General features: G+C 40.0%; 4 protein-coding genes across 4 annotated transcripts in view; 2 read left to right on the top strand and 2 right to left on the bottom strand.

The window, feature by feature from the left end:
* The window catches only part of LOC139372956 (general transcription factor II-I repeat domain-containing protein 2-like), a 979,173-nt gene that overhangs the window by 624,910 nt on the left and 336,426 nt on the right, over window positions 1-17,837 (top strand). The gene's annotated exons all lie outside the window — the stretch shown is intronic.
* Window positions 182-1,709, bottom strand: LOC139372942 (gamma-crystallin M3-like). The gene is made up of 3 exons (XM_071112830.1): window positions 1,648-1,709; window positions 988-1,254; window positions 182-560 (listed from the first exon to the last, which is right to left on the bottom strand). Exons 1-3 carry the CDS (start codon window positions 1,654-1,656, stop codon window positions 267-269), a joined length of 570 nt encoding a protein of 189 aa, XP_070968931.1. The 5' UTR covers window positions 1,657-1,709; the 3' UTR covers window positions 182-266.
* Window positions 4,797-14,971, top strand: LOC139373945 (uncharacterized). Its single transcript, XM_071115028.1, has 7 exons — window positions 4,797-4,869; window positions 5,039-5,287; window positions 5,452-5,727; window positions 8,882-9,054; window positions 13,255-13,279; window positions 13,606-13,848; window positions 14,696-14,971. Exons 1-7 carry the CDS (start codon window positions 4,855-4,857, stop codon window positions 14,969-14,971), a joined length of 1,257 nt encoding a protein of 418 aa, XP_070971129.1. The 5' UTR covers window positions 4,797-4,854.
* On the bottom strand, window positions 8,803-10,018 carry LOC139372941 (gamma-crystallin M3-like). Its single transcript, XM_071112829.1, has 3 exons — window positions 9,932-10,018; window positions 9,339-9,578; window positions 8,803-9,153 (listed from the first exon to the last, which is right to left on the bottom strand). The coding sequence occupies exons 1-3, from the start codon at window positions 10,007-10,009 to the stop codon at window positions 8,860-8,862; spliced, it is 612 nt and encodes a 203-aa protein (XP_070968930.1). The 5' UTR covers window positions 10,010-10,018; the 3' UTR covers window positions 8,803-8,859.

Below are 17,837 nucleotides of genomic sequence, written 5' to 3'. Positions count from 1 at the left end.
TTTTTTGCTATTGATAAATTAATGTTATGTGCACATTTGGTGTATCAAGATCAAATTATTACTTTTTTTCATTCAGACTCTTTGAAATCCCTCTCCAGACACCAATCTGTCAGAATAAACCAGTGTAATCTAAATACCATGGGTAGATTAGACTTGATAGAAAAAAGAAGAGAACAGGTACTTCAAAATAAGAGTTTTATTACATTCAATGAGAATTGTGACTTTTAGCAGCCTTTTGGATGTCAGGACAGCAGGAATCTCAGGCATCAATGCCGCTGACCCTCACAGGCATCCATGATCCGTCTGATGGAGCGAACTCTCATCATGGTGCTCATGCCCATGTCTCTGATACTCCTGTACTCTCCAGGCCTCACGTACATCATCCTGCCTCTGAAATGGGGCTGCTCGTACATGAGCCAGTGTCCGTCCATCACGTTGCAGGACTGCATCTCGGACATGCGGAAGCGATCCTGGATGGACTCGCAGTCTTCCATCAGCTCGTGCATTTGGCCTCCGAAGCTCTCCTTCTCGTACAGCCTCATTCTGAACTGTCCCCGGTGCTGTTGGGGAGGGAGAACATTGACAGTTACTACCGTGTGTGTACTCTATGCTTCCAGTATTATATTTATCATTGCTTGTCAGATGACTTATACAGTAATAGAGGCCTGGAACACGTTCATTAGGGACAAATTGTTTTGATAATACCTAAACTTGTTCAATTAGAAGACATATTTTTGTTTTCTGTTACAAAACGTTTGGCTACGGTGTGCCCTGCTGAACACGACCCAGGTGAACAGCACGTCAAGTATCAGATGTACAGAGTCCTAGTAACTCACACTTCATCACCATTCACGAACATCTAGCTACTCAAAAATATAAAAAATGCGCTCTTTATATGAAGAGAAATAGCATGAACAACATCATAAATATAATCATGTCATCATCGAACACCAGGAGACGGTGGAACTCCAACTGTGGACGTCTTACCATTGGGATCATGCGGCAGGAACGGATGGACTCCAGCATGGTCATATCCCCCATGCCCATCACGGAGCCCATACGCTGGAAGTCAGAGTACTCTCCCCTCTTCAGGAACATCTGGTTGCCCATGAAGTTGGAGCGGTCGTAGATGACGAAGCAGCCCATTTCCACCCTGACCGACTGGCAGCGGTTTAGGTACATGTTGAGGTCGGGGCAGTCGCTGCTGGTCTCATAGCTGCGACCCTGGAAGTTCCTGTCCTCATAGAAGATGATCTGAGAGGGTGATTTGATTGAGAAAATTATTTAACCTATGACCTCTTCACCTATGTTGAGAAGATTATAAAGGCTATGATTTTAAATGTTTTACATAATTAATATAGTTCATCATTATTAATTGATTGTGATTCATTTGTTATTACTATTAATAAAAATTATAAATTCTTAACTCTGTATATTATGCATATCAACTGCATGATCTCATATAATAACTCTATATTATTTTAATAAAACAAAGATAGTTTAGCATTATTTAGCTGAAAAACGTTGCTTTATTCTCACAGATTGATATGATTAGGATTTTGTGGATATAGCTGCTATGCAAGACACTATATTCATATCTCAATGGCCAGCTCTTATAGTGAATAAAAATCCCCTGCTCTGTATTACTCTGGTCATGGCTGGTTTAGCTTGATGGTGAAGCTTGATTAGATGACACGCAGAAGACACGGTGTGTTGTGTCGATCCAGTGGCACTTTTATATTGACATTGGGTCCACAGGGCACCTTGCATACCTTTGTGCTAAATAGCATGAGTCATCACAAGGCCCACGTGGGGCTTGTATACATTTTACACAGCACATCTACATGAGTTATTATTGGATGCTGAATGCAGCATGGGGGCCATGACAGGTATTGTTCTCATCAGAAATAGAACATGGCGTATTCTTCAGTTTGGGTGACTATGCTAGATGGTACTTTACCAGGTTAAAATACAGTTACAGTATATTTACTAGTAAACTTAGTCACACTTAGGGAACTTGGTCACAATTAGTGAACTTGCTCACACTTAGTGAACTTGCTCACACTTAGTGAACTTGGTCACACTAAGTGAACTTGGCCACACTTAATGAACTTGGTCCCACTTAATGAACTTGGCCCCACTTAGTGAACTTGGTCACACTTTATATTAAGCTGCACAAACACCATATAGCTAGTTACCTGACATTGTATTTATTGGGGTGATTACATATCTACACAGTATACTGAGAACAGTATTTGACCAGTTTCTTTTTAATTCAATAATTGTTGATAAACCTTATCTGTTGAAATGTTTACAGTTCTGTATTGTAATTACATGTTGAAAGCTTCGGACTATAAGGTTCGATCTGCATTTTTGTCAGGCTTGAGTTATTTACATAGCCGTGTTCTTTTCAATGTTATCTTCCTGTGTATACTCTAATTACCCCAATTCATGTTAAGTTCAAAAGAATACAAGATAAAAATGGCTGACACCATTCAAACCAATGAGGGTTCAAAACTTTAAAGCCAATTTTCTCAGAATCATAGAACCTTATAGTCCCAAGCTGTCGATTTTGGTCAGCAATATATAGTTATAGAGTTGATGCATATCATAAATGAAAGAAATGTGAACACATTTTTAGTTCAACTCAAGCACAGCATTTCTCAGCAGGACAAAGATGATGTAGATAGAGGGTTATTTTAAAGGTGTATGACTTCATGAGGACAAGCACTGGATGAAGAAACATTACTATCTGGCAGCTTTACTGGTCTGACCACATTAACAACATAACATCAACAACTTCCTGGTTCTTCTCAAAATAAAAATAAAAATAAGAATCAGAGGACAAAGTAATAATCAGGTAAATAATGAATTAATAAAACACTACTGATTCCCTACATTTTAGAAATACATACACTACCGGTCAAAAGTTTTAGAACACCTATTGATTCAAGGGTTTTTCTTTATTTTTACTATTTTATACATTGTAGAATAATAGTGAAGACATCAAAATTATGAAATAACAGATATGGAATCATGTAGTAACCCCCAAAAAATCTAAATATATTTTATATTTGAGATTCTTCAAATAGCCACCCTTTGCCTTGATCACAGCTTTATACACTCTTGGAATTCTCTCAACCAGCTTGATGAGGTATTTCAATTAACAGATGTGCCTTCTTAAAAGTTAATTTGAGGAATTTCTTTCCTTCTTATTGCATTTGAGCCAATCAGTTGTGTTGTGACAAGGTAGGGGGTATACAGAAGATAGTCCTATTTGGTTAAAGACCATATTATGGCAAGAACAGCTCAAATAAGCAAAGAGAAACGACAGTCCATCATTACTTTAAGACATGAAGGTCAGTCAATACGGAACATTTCAAGAACTTTGAAAGTTTCTTCAAGTGCAGTCACAAAAACCATCAAGCGCTATGATGAAACTGGCTCTCATGAGGACCGCCACAAGAAGACCAAAAGTTATCTCTGCTGCAGAGGATAAGTTCATTAGATTTACCATCCCCAGAAATTGCAGCCCAAATAAATGGTTTATACAGTTCAAGTAACAAACACATCTCAACATCAACTGTTCAGAGGAGACTGTGAATCAGGCCTTCATGGTCGAATTGCTGCAAAGAAACCACTTCTAAAGGAAACTAAGAAGAAGAAGAGACTTGCTTGGGCCAAGAAACACGAGCAATGGACGTTAGACCGGTGGAAATTTGTCCTTTGGTCTGATGAGTCCAAATTGGAGATCTTTGGTTCCAACCACCGTGTCTTTGTGAGACTCGGTGGGGGGTGAATGGATGATCTCTGCATGTGTATTTCCCACCGTAAAGCATAGAGGAGGAGGGGTTATGGTGTGGGGGTGCTTTGCTGGTGACACTGTCTGTCATTTATTTAGAATTCAAGGCACACTTAACCAGCATGGCTACCACAGAATTCTGCAGCGATACGCCATCCCATCTGGTTTGGGCTTAATGGGACTATCATTTGTTTTTCAACAGGACCCAACACACCTCCAGGCTGTGTAAGGGCTATTTTACTCAGAAGGAGAATGATGGAGTGCTGCATCAGATGACCTGGCCTCCACAATCCCCTGCCCTCAACCAATTGAGATGGTTTGGGATGAGTCTGACCACAGAGTGAAGGAAAAGCAGCCAACAAGTGCTCAGGATATGTGGGAACTCTTTCAAGACTGTTGTAAAAGCATTCCATATGAAGCTGGTTGAGAGAATGCTAAGAGTGTGCAAAGCTGTCATCAATACATAGGGTTGCTATTTGAAGAATCTCAAATATAAAATATATTTGGATTTGTTTGACACTTTTTTGGTTACTACATTATTCCATATGTGTTATTTCATAGTTCTGATGCCTTCACTATTATTCTACAATGTAGAAAATAGTACAAATAAAGACAAACCCTTGAATAAGTAGGTGTTCTAAAACTTTTGACCGGTAGTGTACATAGTGCCATAAAAAAAACTATCCAGTAAAATAATACCTCACAATAAAATAATGCTACAATGTACATTTAATTCCATCTCAGTTCCATCTCAATTGATCTGGAATACTTGATCAAATACTAATATACTACTTTAGCTAGTATTAGGGTAGCTAGGGTTAGCTGGAAACAAACATGATCCTCTATTTTACCCCCAGTGACATAGTTATAAACGTGGCATTCAGTACGTGCCACTATAGGACTGGCTTGCACAACAATATAGAATGATGACTCATGGAGTTCTAGAACAATAAATATGGAGATGTGAATGCGGTCCAAGGTATAAAAGGGACAGGAGGTCGATGGTCCAGCATTCCATCTGAAATTGGATAAGAGATTGGATCACCATCACCATGACCATGGGCAAGGTAAGTGCCACTGCAAGTCTTCCTCCATGCCCATCTCTCTGGGTCTATCCAAGCAGCCCTGCATCCAAAGAAGACTGTCCGATCGGAAACACAAGGCATTGCTAATCAAATGAGCATCAGTGCACTAATTTCAACATATCGAGCACTAACTGTGTGATTGTCTGTGTAGATCATCTTCTACGAGGACAAGAACTTCCAGGGTCGTTCCTATGAGACCAGCAACGACTGCGCTGAGGTCACCTCCTACCTGAGCAGGTGCAACTCCTGCAGGGTGGAGAGTGGCTGCTTCATGGTCTATGAGCGCCCCAACTTCATGGGTCACCAGATGATGGTTAGGAGAGGAGAGTACCCCGACAACCAGCGCCTGATGGGTATGACCATGAGCGACTGCATCAGGTCCTGTCGTAACATCCCCAGTGTAAGTAATGGAGTGTGTAGCTGCTTCTTAGCTGATGCAGATAGTTTCAACAGCAAGGGTTGTGAACTCATGTCATCAACAAGATTTGACATTTAAATGTATGAGTCCACCGGTTGGATCTACAGTAGTTCCATATCTGTCTGACCTGTTGCTTTTATCAACAGTATAGGGGCCAGTTCAGAATGAGGATGTATGAGAGGGAGAACTTCGGAGGCCAGATGCACGAGCTGATGGACGACTGTGACTCCATCCAGGATCGTTACCGCATGTCCGACTGCCAGTCCTGCAACGTGATGGAGGGCCACTGGCTCATGTACGAGCAGCCCCACTTCAGAGGCAGGCAGATGTACGTGAGGCCCGGAGAGTACAGGAATCTCAGAGAGATGGGAAACAGCTCCATGAATAGATTCATGTCGGTTAGACGTATCACTGATTCCTGTTAAAATCACAACTTTTTAGTTTAACTCAATAAAGTGTTACATTTCTAAGTATTCCTGATGTGTCCTAGTTCATTAAAACAGAGCATAACAACCATCTCATCAATCAAAAGGAACCAATTAGTAAGACAAGTGCATAAGGTCTGGTGTCTGCCATGAGCCAATAGGCTTGGAAAGTGGACATGTCACAAAGAGGAAAATGGAACCATTAGTGAACACACCTTATCAGTTCTGGGGGTAACATTACACTTGACAGCAAATAACGGTGAGACCGCTAACTAGCTGTAAATAAGTGAATTGTTTTGGCCTGCAGATTAGCGATGTTAGTTAGCCAGCTAGCCAAAGTTATTTACAGATCGTTAACAGACACTCCTAAACTATTTTACTAGCTACTGTAAGACTGTTGTGTCAAGAACATGCCTCCAAAAATGATAAGGAGTTGTGTTTGACAGACTGTGATATAATCCACTTTCTAAGTGAATGGTGCTGGTTATAGTTTCAGAAGGCTACAGCACTAACCTGTAAACATGTACTGTACATGCTAAACCACTCCTTTACAAAGATCAATCTTATTTTAATCAGGCATGCTAATTTGACAAAGGGACATGGTGTCACCGCCATTCAAAATGTTGAGATAATCTGTAATTAGATTCAATGACAAAGAATTTAAGCTGAATCCATAAATAAATTCAGTATATATAATGCAATATGTTTAGAAAGGGGATAGATCACAAATATAAGCATTATTGCAGCCACCTTATCAGTTTTGGAGTTCTATGAGTTTTGGATGCAGCGTTATGTTAGCTAGCAAAGAGCGGTGCAGGAGCTACCGAACTAAAAAAGCTTCATTGTTTCACCCCAGGTACCAAAGTTAGTTAGCTGGCTAGCAAAAGTTACATACACTTAGTTAGCAACCTCTCCTTCACTCTCTTGCTGCAGTAGCTATCCTAGGAAAAATGGTAGGCTGGCCTGATTTATTAAATTCAACAAAGTTTCAATTTAGATTCCTTTGTTTGTGTAACTCATAATAATCAAGTAAATTCAAAATAAGTTAAAGGCTTAGACAACATGATGGGCAAATTATATTTAGTTAGTTATTTTTTTACAGTAGGTTGCATACTCTACCCCTCAAATGGTACTTTCAGTAGTTTGACCAGCAGATTCCACATTGGAAGAGCTGACTTTGCCGGTTATTAGAATTACTGACCATTTGCTACTGTAAGAACGAAGGGCATTAAGTTCAATAACCCAAGATGTACGAAATTCACGATGAGCCAAATTACCCACAATCCCCAAAACATAGAGCAACATTGCAAGTGAATGTTGTGGCCCTGTACATAATGAAGTTGTCTGTATTTACAAATGTTCCATTTTAGATCAATTTACTCAATTGCATTACCTAAGTTCAACTCAAGATGATTTCACAGACACCTACCGTATATGAGTTTCTATCATTCATATGGACTATCCATTATTCTGGTGCCTGGTGGGCTCCAGAATAATGTCTAGATGTAAACATGGTTATAATCATCAGAGCTGTGTTTGAATCTGTATCAGGGTATATATATCTCTGATATAAACATATACAGTATAGGCAATATTAGTTGTTTCAGAAATAAGCATGGTGCATATTTTAGGACTACAATATAAACAGGTCTCCTAAACCAAAAGCATTTTTTCATGAATTGACACTAAAGGAAATATAGTGCCTTCAGAAAGTATTCACACTCCTTCACGTTTCCACGTTTTGTCGTGTTACAGATTGAATTTAAAATGGATTCAATTTAGATTTTTTGGCCTACACATAACATCCCATAATGTCAAAGTGGAATTATGTTTTTCTAAATTGTTACAGATTTATTAAAAATGAAAAGCTGAAATGTCTTGAGTCAATAAGTATTCAGCCCCTTTGTTATGGTAAAGCCTAAATAAGTTCAGGAGTAAAAATATTGCTTAACAAGTCACACAATAAGTTGCATGGACTCACTGTATCCAATAATAGTGTTTAACATGATTTTTCAACGACTACCTCATCTCTGTATCTTGTAGGAGAGGAAGGAAACCGCTCAAGGATATCAGCATGAGGCCAATGATGACTTTAAAGCAGTTAGAGTTTCATGGCTGTGATAGGATAAAACTGAGGATGGATCAACAACTTTGTACTTACTCCACAATACTAACTAATTAACAGCCTTTACAGAATAAAAAATATACCAAAACATGCATCCTGTTGGCAACAAAGCACTAAAGTAATACAAAATTAACTTTATATCCTGAATACAAAGTGTTATGTTTGGGGCAAATCCAATACAACACATTACTGAGTACCACACTCCATATTTTCAAGCATAGTGGTCCCTGCATCATGTTATGGGTATGCTTGTCATCGTTAAGGACTGGGGAGTTTTTCAGGATAAAAAATAAACAGAATGGAGCTAAGCAGAGTCAAAATCCTAGAAGAAAACCTGATTTAGTCGACTTTCCACCAGACACTGGGAGATTAATCCCCCTTTCAGCAGGACAATAACCTCAAACACAAGGCCAAATCTACACTGGAGTTGCTTACCAAGAAGACAATGAATGTGGTCGAGTTACAGTATTGACTTAAATCTACTTGGAAATATATGGCAAGACCTGAAAATGGTTGTCTAGCAGTAATAAACAACCAATTTCACAGAGCTTGAAGAATTCTGAAAAAAATAATGGGCCAATGTTGCACAATCCACTTTTGGAAAGCTCTTAGAGACTTACCCAGAAGGACACACAGCTGTAATCGCTGCCAAAGGTGTTTATACAAAGTATTGAATACCTATATAAAATGGGACATTTCTGTATTTAATTTGCAATAAATGTGCAAAAATATCTAAAAACATATTTTCGCTTTGTTGTTACAGGATATTGTTTGTAGATGGGGGATATTTTTATTATTTTTTATTATTCAGCCTGTGACACAACAAAGTGTGGAATAAGTTAAGCGGTATGAATACTTTCTGAAGGCACTAGAGACAAAATATTATCATTCACTTGTACTAGAATGATCATTAAAGTTTAGGTAAGTAATACATAGACAATGAAACATGCATTTCAATTATCCAATATTTATTTTGAATGCCAGAAAAATAAGAATCTCAGACTTCAATGATGCTGGCTCTCGCAGGAATCAAGGACACGTCTCATGGAGGTGTATCTGTTCACGGAGCTGTTTCCCATCTCTCTGAGGTTCCTGTACTCTCCAGGCCTCGCGTACATCTGCCTGCCTCTGAAGTGGGGCTGCTCGTACATGAGCCAGTGGCCCTCCATCACGTTGCAGGACTGGCAGTCGGACATGCGGTAACGCTCCTGGATGGAGTCACAGTCGTCCATCATCTCGTGCATCTGACCCCCAAAGTTCTCTCTCTCATAGACCTGCATCCTGAACTGTCCTTTGTGCTGTAAAGTTAATAAGGACACATATTTAAAGTAAGAACATGATCAAAGTAATTAAATAGGAATCTGATCAGTTTACAATCAAATACTTACATTTTTTGATACATTGTATTAAGCTATATATACACTATACATATGACACTATAAATGCATCATATATAAGTTGTTTTCCAATAGAGCCATCTTACCATGGGGATCATACGGCAAGAGCGAACGGAGTCAGACATGCCCATACGCTGGTAGTCACCATACTCTCCTCTCCTCACAAAGTACTGGTTTCCCTGGAAGTTGGAGCGGTCGTACACCATGAAGCAGCCGCTCTCCACCCTGCAGGAGTTGCACCTGCTCAGGTAGGAGGTCAACTCAGGGCAGTCTGAGCTGGTCTCATAGGAACGACCCTGGAAGTTCCTGTCCTCGTAGAAGATGATCTGGAGCAACCAACGAAAAGGCATCAATCACAACACAGAGAGGAAAAGGATATGCCTCAAATCAAAAGTCATTTTTAATCAACTAAATAATTAAATATTGAAACGTAAACAATTTGTTCTGTAAGAAGAACGACTGGTAATTAATTTAGTAAATCAACAATGAAATGGTAAAATGTAGAAATGAGGCCCACACAAACTCAGCCATGAAGAACAGCTGTTCAAATGTAATGGAACGTTACTGAACATAAAAAAAACATCAAAACTGTAACTTAACAATTCTAAAATAAATAAATCAAATAAAGTAAATTGCTAATGTATCAGGCAGAAAATCCAGCTATACAACAGCATTGTACCTTGGCCATGGTGTTTGTTTGCTGCGGCTCTGGGATGTTGTCCAATAGGCCATGTTCACTCAAGCTTTTATACCTCATACCATTTCAAATGGCTTTTTGTTATTCAAATTCCCCATCCTGATGAATAAGCAGGATGCTTCTTGCTGTTGATTTTGTGCAGCTGTGTCCTTGGCTGGCACAAGCAGAGAGACAGTGGGCACGAATACTGTATTATAATTATCATGTGATCATAGGTATTTAAAACATGTAGCTGTTTTTATCATATTTTACCAAGAGTATTTACAAACACTTTTTACATGTATTGGATTGTGTTTTACAAAAGACCAACACTTTTCACCATCATTATAATTGGTTTGGAGTATGAAATATATGGTGCAATAATTTTTTACTTCATTTTTTTAGGCTGTGAAGATGGATCTTAATGATTTGTGTATTGTATTTAACATACACATTTTAGGGCGGGGGGGGGGGGGGGGGGGAATGTGTCTGGCACCATGACAACTGTTTTGAGAGGTGGATGTCAACAGTCCTGGGAGAAGATGGGGTCACGAGGTCATGCTCGGTTAATCCTGCAGTGACTCAGCCTATAGGGGGACAGAGGCTAGGGGAACTCAAGAGTAAGGAGACCAACCCAGCAGCTTACTTATCATTATTTAACGCCCACACCAGTAGAAATTCACTTTTTACAGCTGAAAGATGATGGCCACAGTTTACCTACGACGTTTCACAACAATGTAAGTCACTAAGTCATCATTTTAGTCAAAGTATGATATATTTGGCCTTGAAGTGCCAAATCTGAATGTGTGACTTCGGATGTTTCCGTGAGTCTTCCGTATCTTTTCCTATTAGATGATGTGCAAATTATTTTCAGCCTACGATTCGTTTCAGGTCTGGGTTTTCTCTAAACGTTACCACCCACCAGCATGGCAATGTTTTTTTTTATTCCGCTGCAAAGTTCTTCCTATTCGCAAGTCGACTGAGAGCCAAACAGCTTTTCTACTAGATAAAAACAGCCAAAGTTAGACTTGGCTATATCATACAAATTCATGAAAACAAAAATGTGCTTTTTGGTCTTAATTTAAGGTTAGGGTTAAAGTGAGAGTTAGGTGTTGTTAAGGTTAGGGTTAAAGTGAGAGTTAGGCTTAAAATCCTGTTTTATGACTTTGTGGCTGTGTTAACTAGTGACGAATCTACACTTCACCGATTTGCCACGGAGAAAATTAAAATAGGGGGTCAAAGTAAGGATTTTACTCTTTCCCTTTTTTACCAGCTAATTATCATAATCCATTGGATCATGTCAGATTTCACTTATTTTTAAAATAGTCTACATAGATGATTTTATAAATGGTCAAATTGTGTGATATGATTGTATTTTAGAACACCACTACACTGATTAAGGTGGATTAAAAAATAAATAAATTGTACCTTTAACTAGGCAAGTCAGTTAAGAACAAAATCTTATTTACAATGACGGATTTAACAAGTGACATCAATAAGGGGTCATAGCTTTTACCCGGATTCACCTGGTCAGTCTGTCATGGAAAGAGCAGGTGTTCTTAATGTTATGTATACTCATTGTATAGCTAGCTAGCTTGCTGAAAGAACAAAGAATATAGTTATTTGATTATGTTCTTGTGCACGTCTAAATATTAATGACGTCTGGAAGCCGACACAGTTTCACTGGAATTATCAAAAACTTGAAGAGTCAGACAAATGTCAGCCCTCAACAACTGGTATTGGCACAGTTTAGCTGAGACTCATCTCTTGACAGGTAGGCTGGTAGTTCGTTTCTGAAATAATTATTTTCACCTGACTTAAAGTACGCCTGTCTTAGTTTAAATTGTACTCATATAACGTTCATTAGCTAGCTAAGGTTAGCATGCTAGCTAGTTACACTGACCGCTGTCAATCAGGGTTGTTATTTCTCTGCTACGCGTGGGAATCACCACAACGTTCCCATCCCCAATTCCATAATATGTTTTGGCAGTCTAAGGCAGTCTTTGAGGTGGAATCTAAACAAGAACAAGAATTTCCGCTCTACGACATGAATTACTCTAAATACTTCCTCGGAGGTGGGCCTTTACAAGCATGCCAGTAATGCAACCAATTATGAAATGATGAATGCTTGACTTTACTGATGGTTGATAGAGGGCCATTAAGAGTTTTACTTTACATTCAAAGATGTTGGCTCTGATGACTAAATATGGAAAAGCTGCATGCAGTACTTGCGGTAATGATCGGCCTACATAATTATATAGAAATGCAGCCTGGTCTCAGACTAGACCTAACATAGAAAATGTATGATAACTATTTGTTTAGTATGGTTACATAAGACAGTTTGAAATCTAAGGCAACCCAAAGGATGAAAGTTCAAATCTCATCACGGACAACTTTAGCATTTTAGCTACTTACTACTTTTTAGCTACTTTGCAACTACTTAGCATGTTAGCTAAACCATTCCCCTAACCTTAACCTTAATCATTTTAGCTAACCCACATTCCCTAACCATAACACTTCCCCTAACCTTAACCTTAATCCTTTTTAGCTAACCCTACCCATTTAACCTAACTTTTACACTTAAACCTAACCTTAAACCTAACCTAGATTTTTAAAATGTATTTGTACATTTTTTATTTAACCTGTATTTATCTAGGCAAGTCAGTTAAGAACAATTTCTTATTTACAATTGACGGCCCACCCCACCTAGCTAATGCCTACCCCACCTAGCCAGAATTTGTAACATATCATACGTTTTGTAAATTCATAACATACTGTATGTTTTGCAAATTCGTAACATATAATAGGAATTGTAATTCGTAACTTATCATACAAAATTGGTGATGGTCATCCACAAATGAATACATACCATACGAAACCTAACATATCATACTAAATGAAGTGTCTCGAATTTACGTACAGAATAATACAAAAAAAAAAAAAAGTACAGATCTCACATAAACATGCAGATCATCTTTGATATCAGATGAAGAAGAAACTTGATCCAAGTCCATTTTCCTCAACAAGAGTAGTGGAATAGGAAACACACTCAGTATATCCAAGATGTAAACCCCAACAGAAAAATAAATAATCATAAAATAGTCCAAGCAGAATTCTGTGACTTAGGCCTTTTAGAACATTAATTTCACTGTTCCAGCAATCGTTTGTTACAGAATCATTAGACTGGAACAAAGAGAAATAAAACATGACCAAATCATTTTTGCTGATATGCAAATCGGCCTCATTTGGATATCAAAGGCTTTCCACACTCTGCACATTTTGTTTTATACATAAATAGTTTGCCGGTGCGGCAGCTAAGAAAGTAGTAGACTGTGCTGCAAAATGGTGAAGGTAAGGTGACGCATTAAACAACACATCTGTATTTATCAGTGATGATAGTAACTTCAATGCATATACTTATTCAATATAAATGTTGAACATTTGGGTTTATATGTTTATTTTTTTTATTCATTCATGTGCAGCCAACACTCTTCATATTCCTGCAAACACAAAAAGTTAACTTGATAATAGTTTGAAGATATGGCTTTGCCATTTTTATATGACTTTGAGAATGTCTGAATAAAGTGTTCATGTAATATGTGATCCTGTAGTAATATGATATTTGTTTTCATCCGTAACTCACCGCAGAGTATTCTCTGCTTCCCATCCTTCCTTAGATCACATTCTACGAGGAAAATAATTTCCAGGGCCGCTGCTATGAGTGCAGCACCGACTGTGCCGACCTGCACTCCTACTTCAGCCGCTGCAACTCGGCGAGGGTGGAGAGCGGGGCCTGGGTGCTTTATGAGAAACCCAACTACAAGGGCTACCAATACATCCTGAGCCCAGGGGAGTACACAGACAACCAGCAATGGATGGGATTCAACGATAGCGTCAAGTCCTGCCGCGCCATCAAAAACGTAAGATGATTCCTTGCATATCCATATTTCATATCATAATTCTCTCCTCCCTCCATCCCTAATTCTCTCCCTAATTCTCTCCTCCCTCCCTCCCTCCATACTCTCTCTCTCTCTCTCCCCCCCTCTTCTGTATGCCTTAAAAAAAAAAATCTTAGTCCCATAGTTCCCAGCAGTTAATGTGTCTCTTTCATCGCAGAAACTTGTAACGCAAACCATATGCATTTCAAATTTGCTCTGAAAAATGTGTACAAAAAAAAGTAAAATATGATGTTTTGATATTCTCGACTAGGAGGTAAGCTAATCCTCCCTCTTGACTAATATTGTGTAAAAGTCTATGTTACAGAATGGGACTGAGATAGTGTTTCATACAGGGTTAAGTGGACCTCAGGCCCAGAATGCATCAGGGAATAACACACTGCTCTATAATCCAGCAGACAATACAAGCAGACAAAAGCAGACATTTTTGGCAGCATTTTACCCCCACGCCCATCATTTTAAGAGGAAATATGCCAAGAAACCTTTAAAGGGGCATTTTCCGTTAATAGTTCATGCCCTTCGAACACGAAAAGAGATGAACAAATCCACGCTAAACATGCTACAACGTCATTTAAATGAGTTGTTCTATATTTAAAATAATTTATTGACCAACATAAGTGAAGATGATATCTTACAAGTAGTTTATTATATTTAACATGAATGTACGGCAGCTATAGCTAATATGATGTCCAACTGAATTTCAGAAGCCTCTGAAACACCCAATAAATTATATTACAGTAGATTTGGTACAAAACAAAATCCTAACTAACCCTTCACAATGTTTGTCTTTATCTCCCTCTGTTCCTGCCAGGTGTATGGCAACGTGTGGAAGCTGAGGCTGTACGAGAGGCCAGACTTCGGCGGTCGGATGGTGGAGTGGGCCGAGGACTGCCCCTCGGTCTACGAGGCCTTTAAGTTCCGCGAGGTGTACTCGTGCATGGTGACCCACGGCGCCTGGGCCTTCTACGAGCTGCCAAACTACAGGGGACGCCAGTACTTCCTGGAGCGCGGCGAGTACCCCCGCCACACAGACTGGAGCGCCGCATCTGCCGCCGTGGGCTCCTTCCGCAGGATCACTGAGTTCTAGGGCTCTGTGACCTTTGACCGTGGGATCGAGTTGTTCTCTGGTCTTATTGAGTCTGTGTGACATGATCCAATAAAAAAATGAACTATTTGCAAATGTCTGAAACTCGTTTTGTGATCTGTTGAGGTGAGATGCAAAAGATAACATCAAGGTTCCATGAGTTTGGTGGTAGGACACTATGATCCTACCACAATGCTAAACTTTTCTGACAAGTCAATTTCATAAGCAACCTTCTGAGTATTCTGAATGTCAATTAACAAACTGCCAGAGCATTAGCTAACAGTCCACAGTCCCAAGTTCTAGTTAGGGTTTGAGCTAACTTTAGGATGATAACGTCCCACAAACATTCAAAGAATGTAACATTATTATCATTGGCAAACTTAAAGATAATGGACATCATTATACTTTATTAGGCTATTGTCCAAACATACACTACATGACCAAAAGTATCTGCTCATCGAACATCTCATTTCGAAATCATGGGCATTAATATGGAGTTGGTTCCCCTCCTTTGCTGTTAATAACAACCTCCACTCTTCTGGGAAGGCTTTCGACTAGATGTTGGAACATTGGAAGCAAGTCCCCGCAGCATTCAGCCACAAGAACATTAGTGAGGTTGAACACTGATGTTGGCCAATTAGGCCTGGCTCGCAGTCGGCATTCCAATTAATCCCAAAGGTGTTCAATGGGGTTCAGGTCAGGGCTCTGTGCAGGTCAGTCAAGTTCTTCCACACCGATCTCAACAAACCATTTCTGTATGGACCTCAGTTTGTGCACAGGGGCATTGTCATGCTGAAACAGGAAAGGGCCTTCCCCAAACTGTTAACACAAAGTTGGAAGCACAGAATCATCTAGAATGTCATTGTATGCTGTAGCGTTAAGATTTCCCTTCACTGGAACTAAGGGGTCTAGACTGAACCATGAAAAACAGCCCCAGACCATTATTCCTCCTCCACCAAACTTTATAGTTGGCACTATGCATTCGGGCAGGTAGCGTTCTCCTGGCATCTGCCAAACTCAGATTCGTCCATCAGTCTGCCAGATGGTGAAATGTGATTCATCACTCCAGAGAACACGTTTTCCAGTGTCCAATGGCGGCGAGCTTTTCATCACTCCAGCCGACGCTTGGCATTGCGCATGGTGATTTTAGCCTTGCTTCCAGAAGCAGTTTTGAACTCAGTGGTGAATGTTGCAACCAAGGACAGATGATTTTGACGCGCTACGCGCTTCAGCACTCGGCGGTCCCGTTCTGTGAGCTACCACTTTGTGGCTGAGCCAATGTTGCTCCCAGATGTTTCCACTTCACAATAACAGCACTTACAGCAGCTCTAGCAGGGCAGAAATGTAACAAACTGACTTTTTGGAAAGGTGGCATCCTATGACAGTGCCACGTTGAAAGTCACTGAGCTCTTCAGTAAGGCCATTCTACTGCCAATGTTTGTCTATGGAGATTGCATGGCTGTGTGCTCGATTTTATACGCCTTTCGGCAACGGGTGTGGCTGAAATAGCTGATTCCACTAATTTGAAGGGGTGTCCACATACTTTTGTATATATAGTGTATGTATAGCTTTTTTAAAGAAGGATTTAAACCTGCGATCTTCAAGCCCTGTACACTACTTAGTCTGCTGCGCCACCAGGATCCTAATGTTTCTATTGGATTTCCCTTTGTACCGCAATCCTTAAATTATGATCCATAATATGTCTTAGTAGATAGGCACACCTATGTACAACCCACCGCAATCTGCCAACCAATAATAAAACATCATTTCATCATGTATGTGTATATGTATGCAAGCGTGTATGGATATATACACTGCTCAAAAAAATAAAGGGAACACTTAAACAACAATGTAACTCCAAGTCAGTCACACTTCTGTGAAATCAAACTGTCCACTTAGAGCTGGTTGACTGAATGGAAGCTGATAATTAGGAGTTTTATGTGCTGACTGAATGGAAGCTGATAATTAGGACTTGTTTACTCCGCTGGTCTCGGCTGGTCTTGGCTGGTCTCGGTGAGTCAAGACCGAGTACAAATGTATCCCCGACACTGAGACAAGACCGAGACACTCAATATGTGGTCTTAAGACCTCTCGAGTACCACAACACTGATATCTGGTGTGCTACATTGTCTCACATTAGTTTGGAGCGAGACTTTTTTTTAAGCAGGCAGTGACAGTGGCTGGGTAAACAAACCCAAAGCATGGACTGCAGTCTCTCCTTCTCCTTGTTCATAACCTGATTTCAGGGTACCACAACACATTTACCATTTTGAAATGTGTTGGTGAACTGTCCCTTTAAGAGGGGTTATAGACATCATCATAAGCACCATCAGCAGTGGCAAAAAGATGCACATGAATAGTCCTATTGTGGAGACCAGACCTCTTGTCATGTTATGGAGACCAGACCTCTTGTCCTGTTGTGGAGACCAGACCTCTTGTCCTGTTGTGGAGACCAGACCTCTTGTCCTGTTGTGGAGACCAGACCTCTTGTCCTGTTGTGGAGACCAGACCTCTTGTCCTGTTGTGGAGACCAGACCTCTTGTCCTGTTGTGGAGACCAGACCTCTTGTCCTGTTGTGGAGACCAGACCTCTTGTCCTGTTGTGGAGACCAGACCTCTTGTCCTGTTGTGGAGACCAGACCTCTTGTCTTGTTGTGGAGACCAGACCTCTTGTCCTGTTGTGGAGACCAGGCCTCTTGTCCTGTTGTGGAGACCAGACCTCTTGTCCTGTTGTGGAGACCAGACCTCTTGTCCTGTTGTGGAGACCAGACCTCTTGTCCTGTTGTGGAGACCAGACCTCTTGTCCTGTTGTGGAAACCAGACCTCTTGTCCTGTTGTGGAGACCAGACCTCTTGTCCTGTTGTGGAGAC

Source organism: Oncorhynchus clarkii, chromosome 18 (assembly GCF_045791955.1).
Source record: "Oncorhynchus clarkii lewisi isolate Uvic-CL-2024 chromosome 18, UVic_Ocla_1.0, whole genome shotgun sequence".
NCBI classification, from domain to species: domain Eukaryota; kingdom Metazoa; phylum Chordata; class Actinopteri; order Salmoniformes; family Salmonidae; genus Oncorhynchus; species Oncorhynchus clarkii.
The sequence above is the reverse complement of the archived record's forward strand: the minus strand, read 5'-3'. Positions and strand labels throughout refer to the sequence as shown.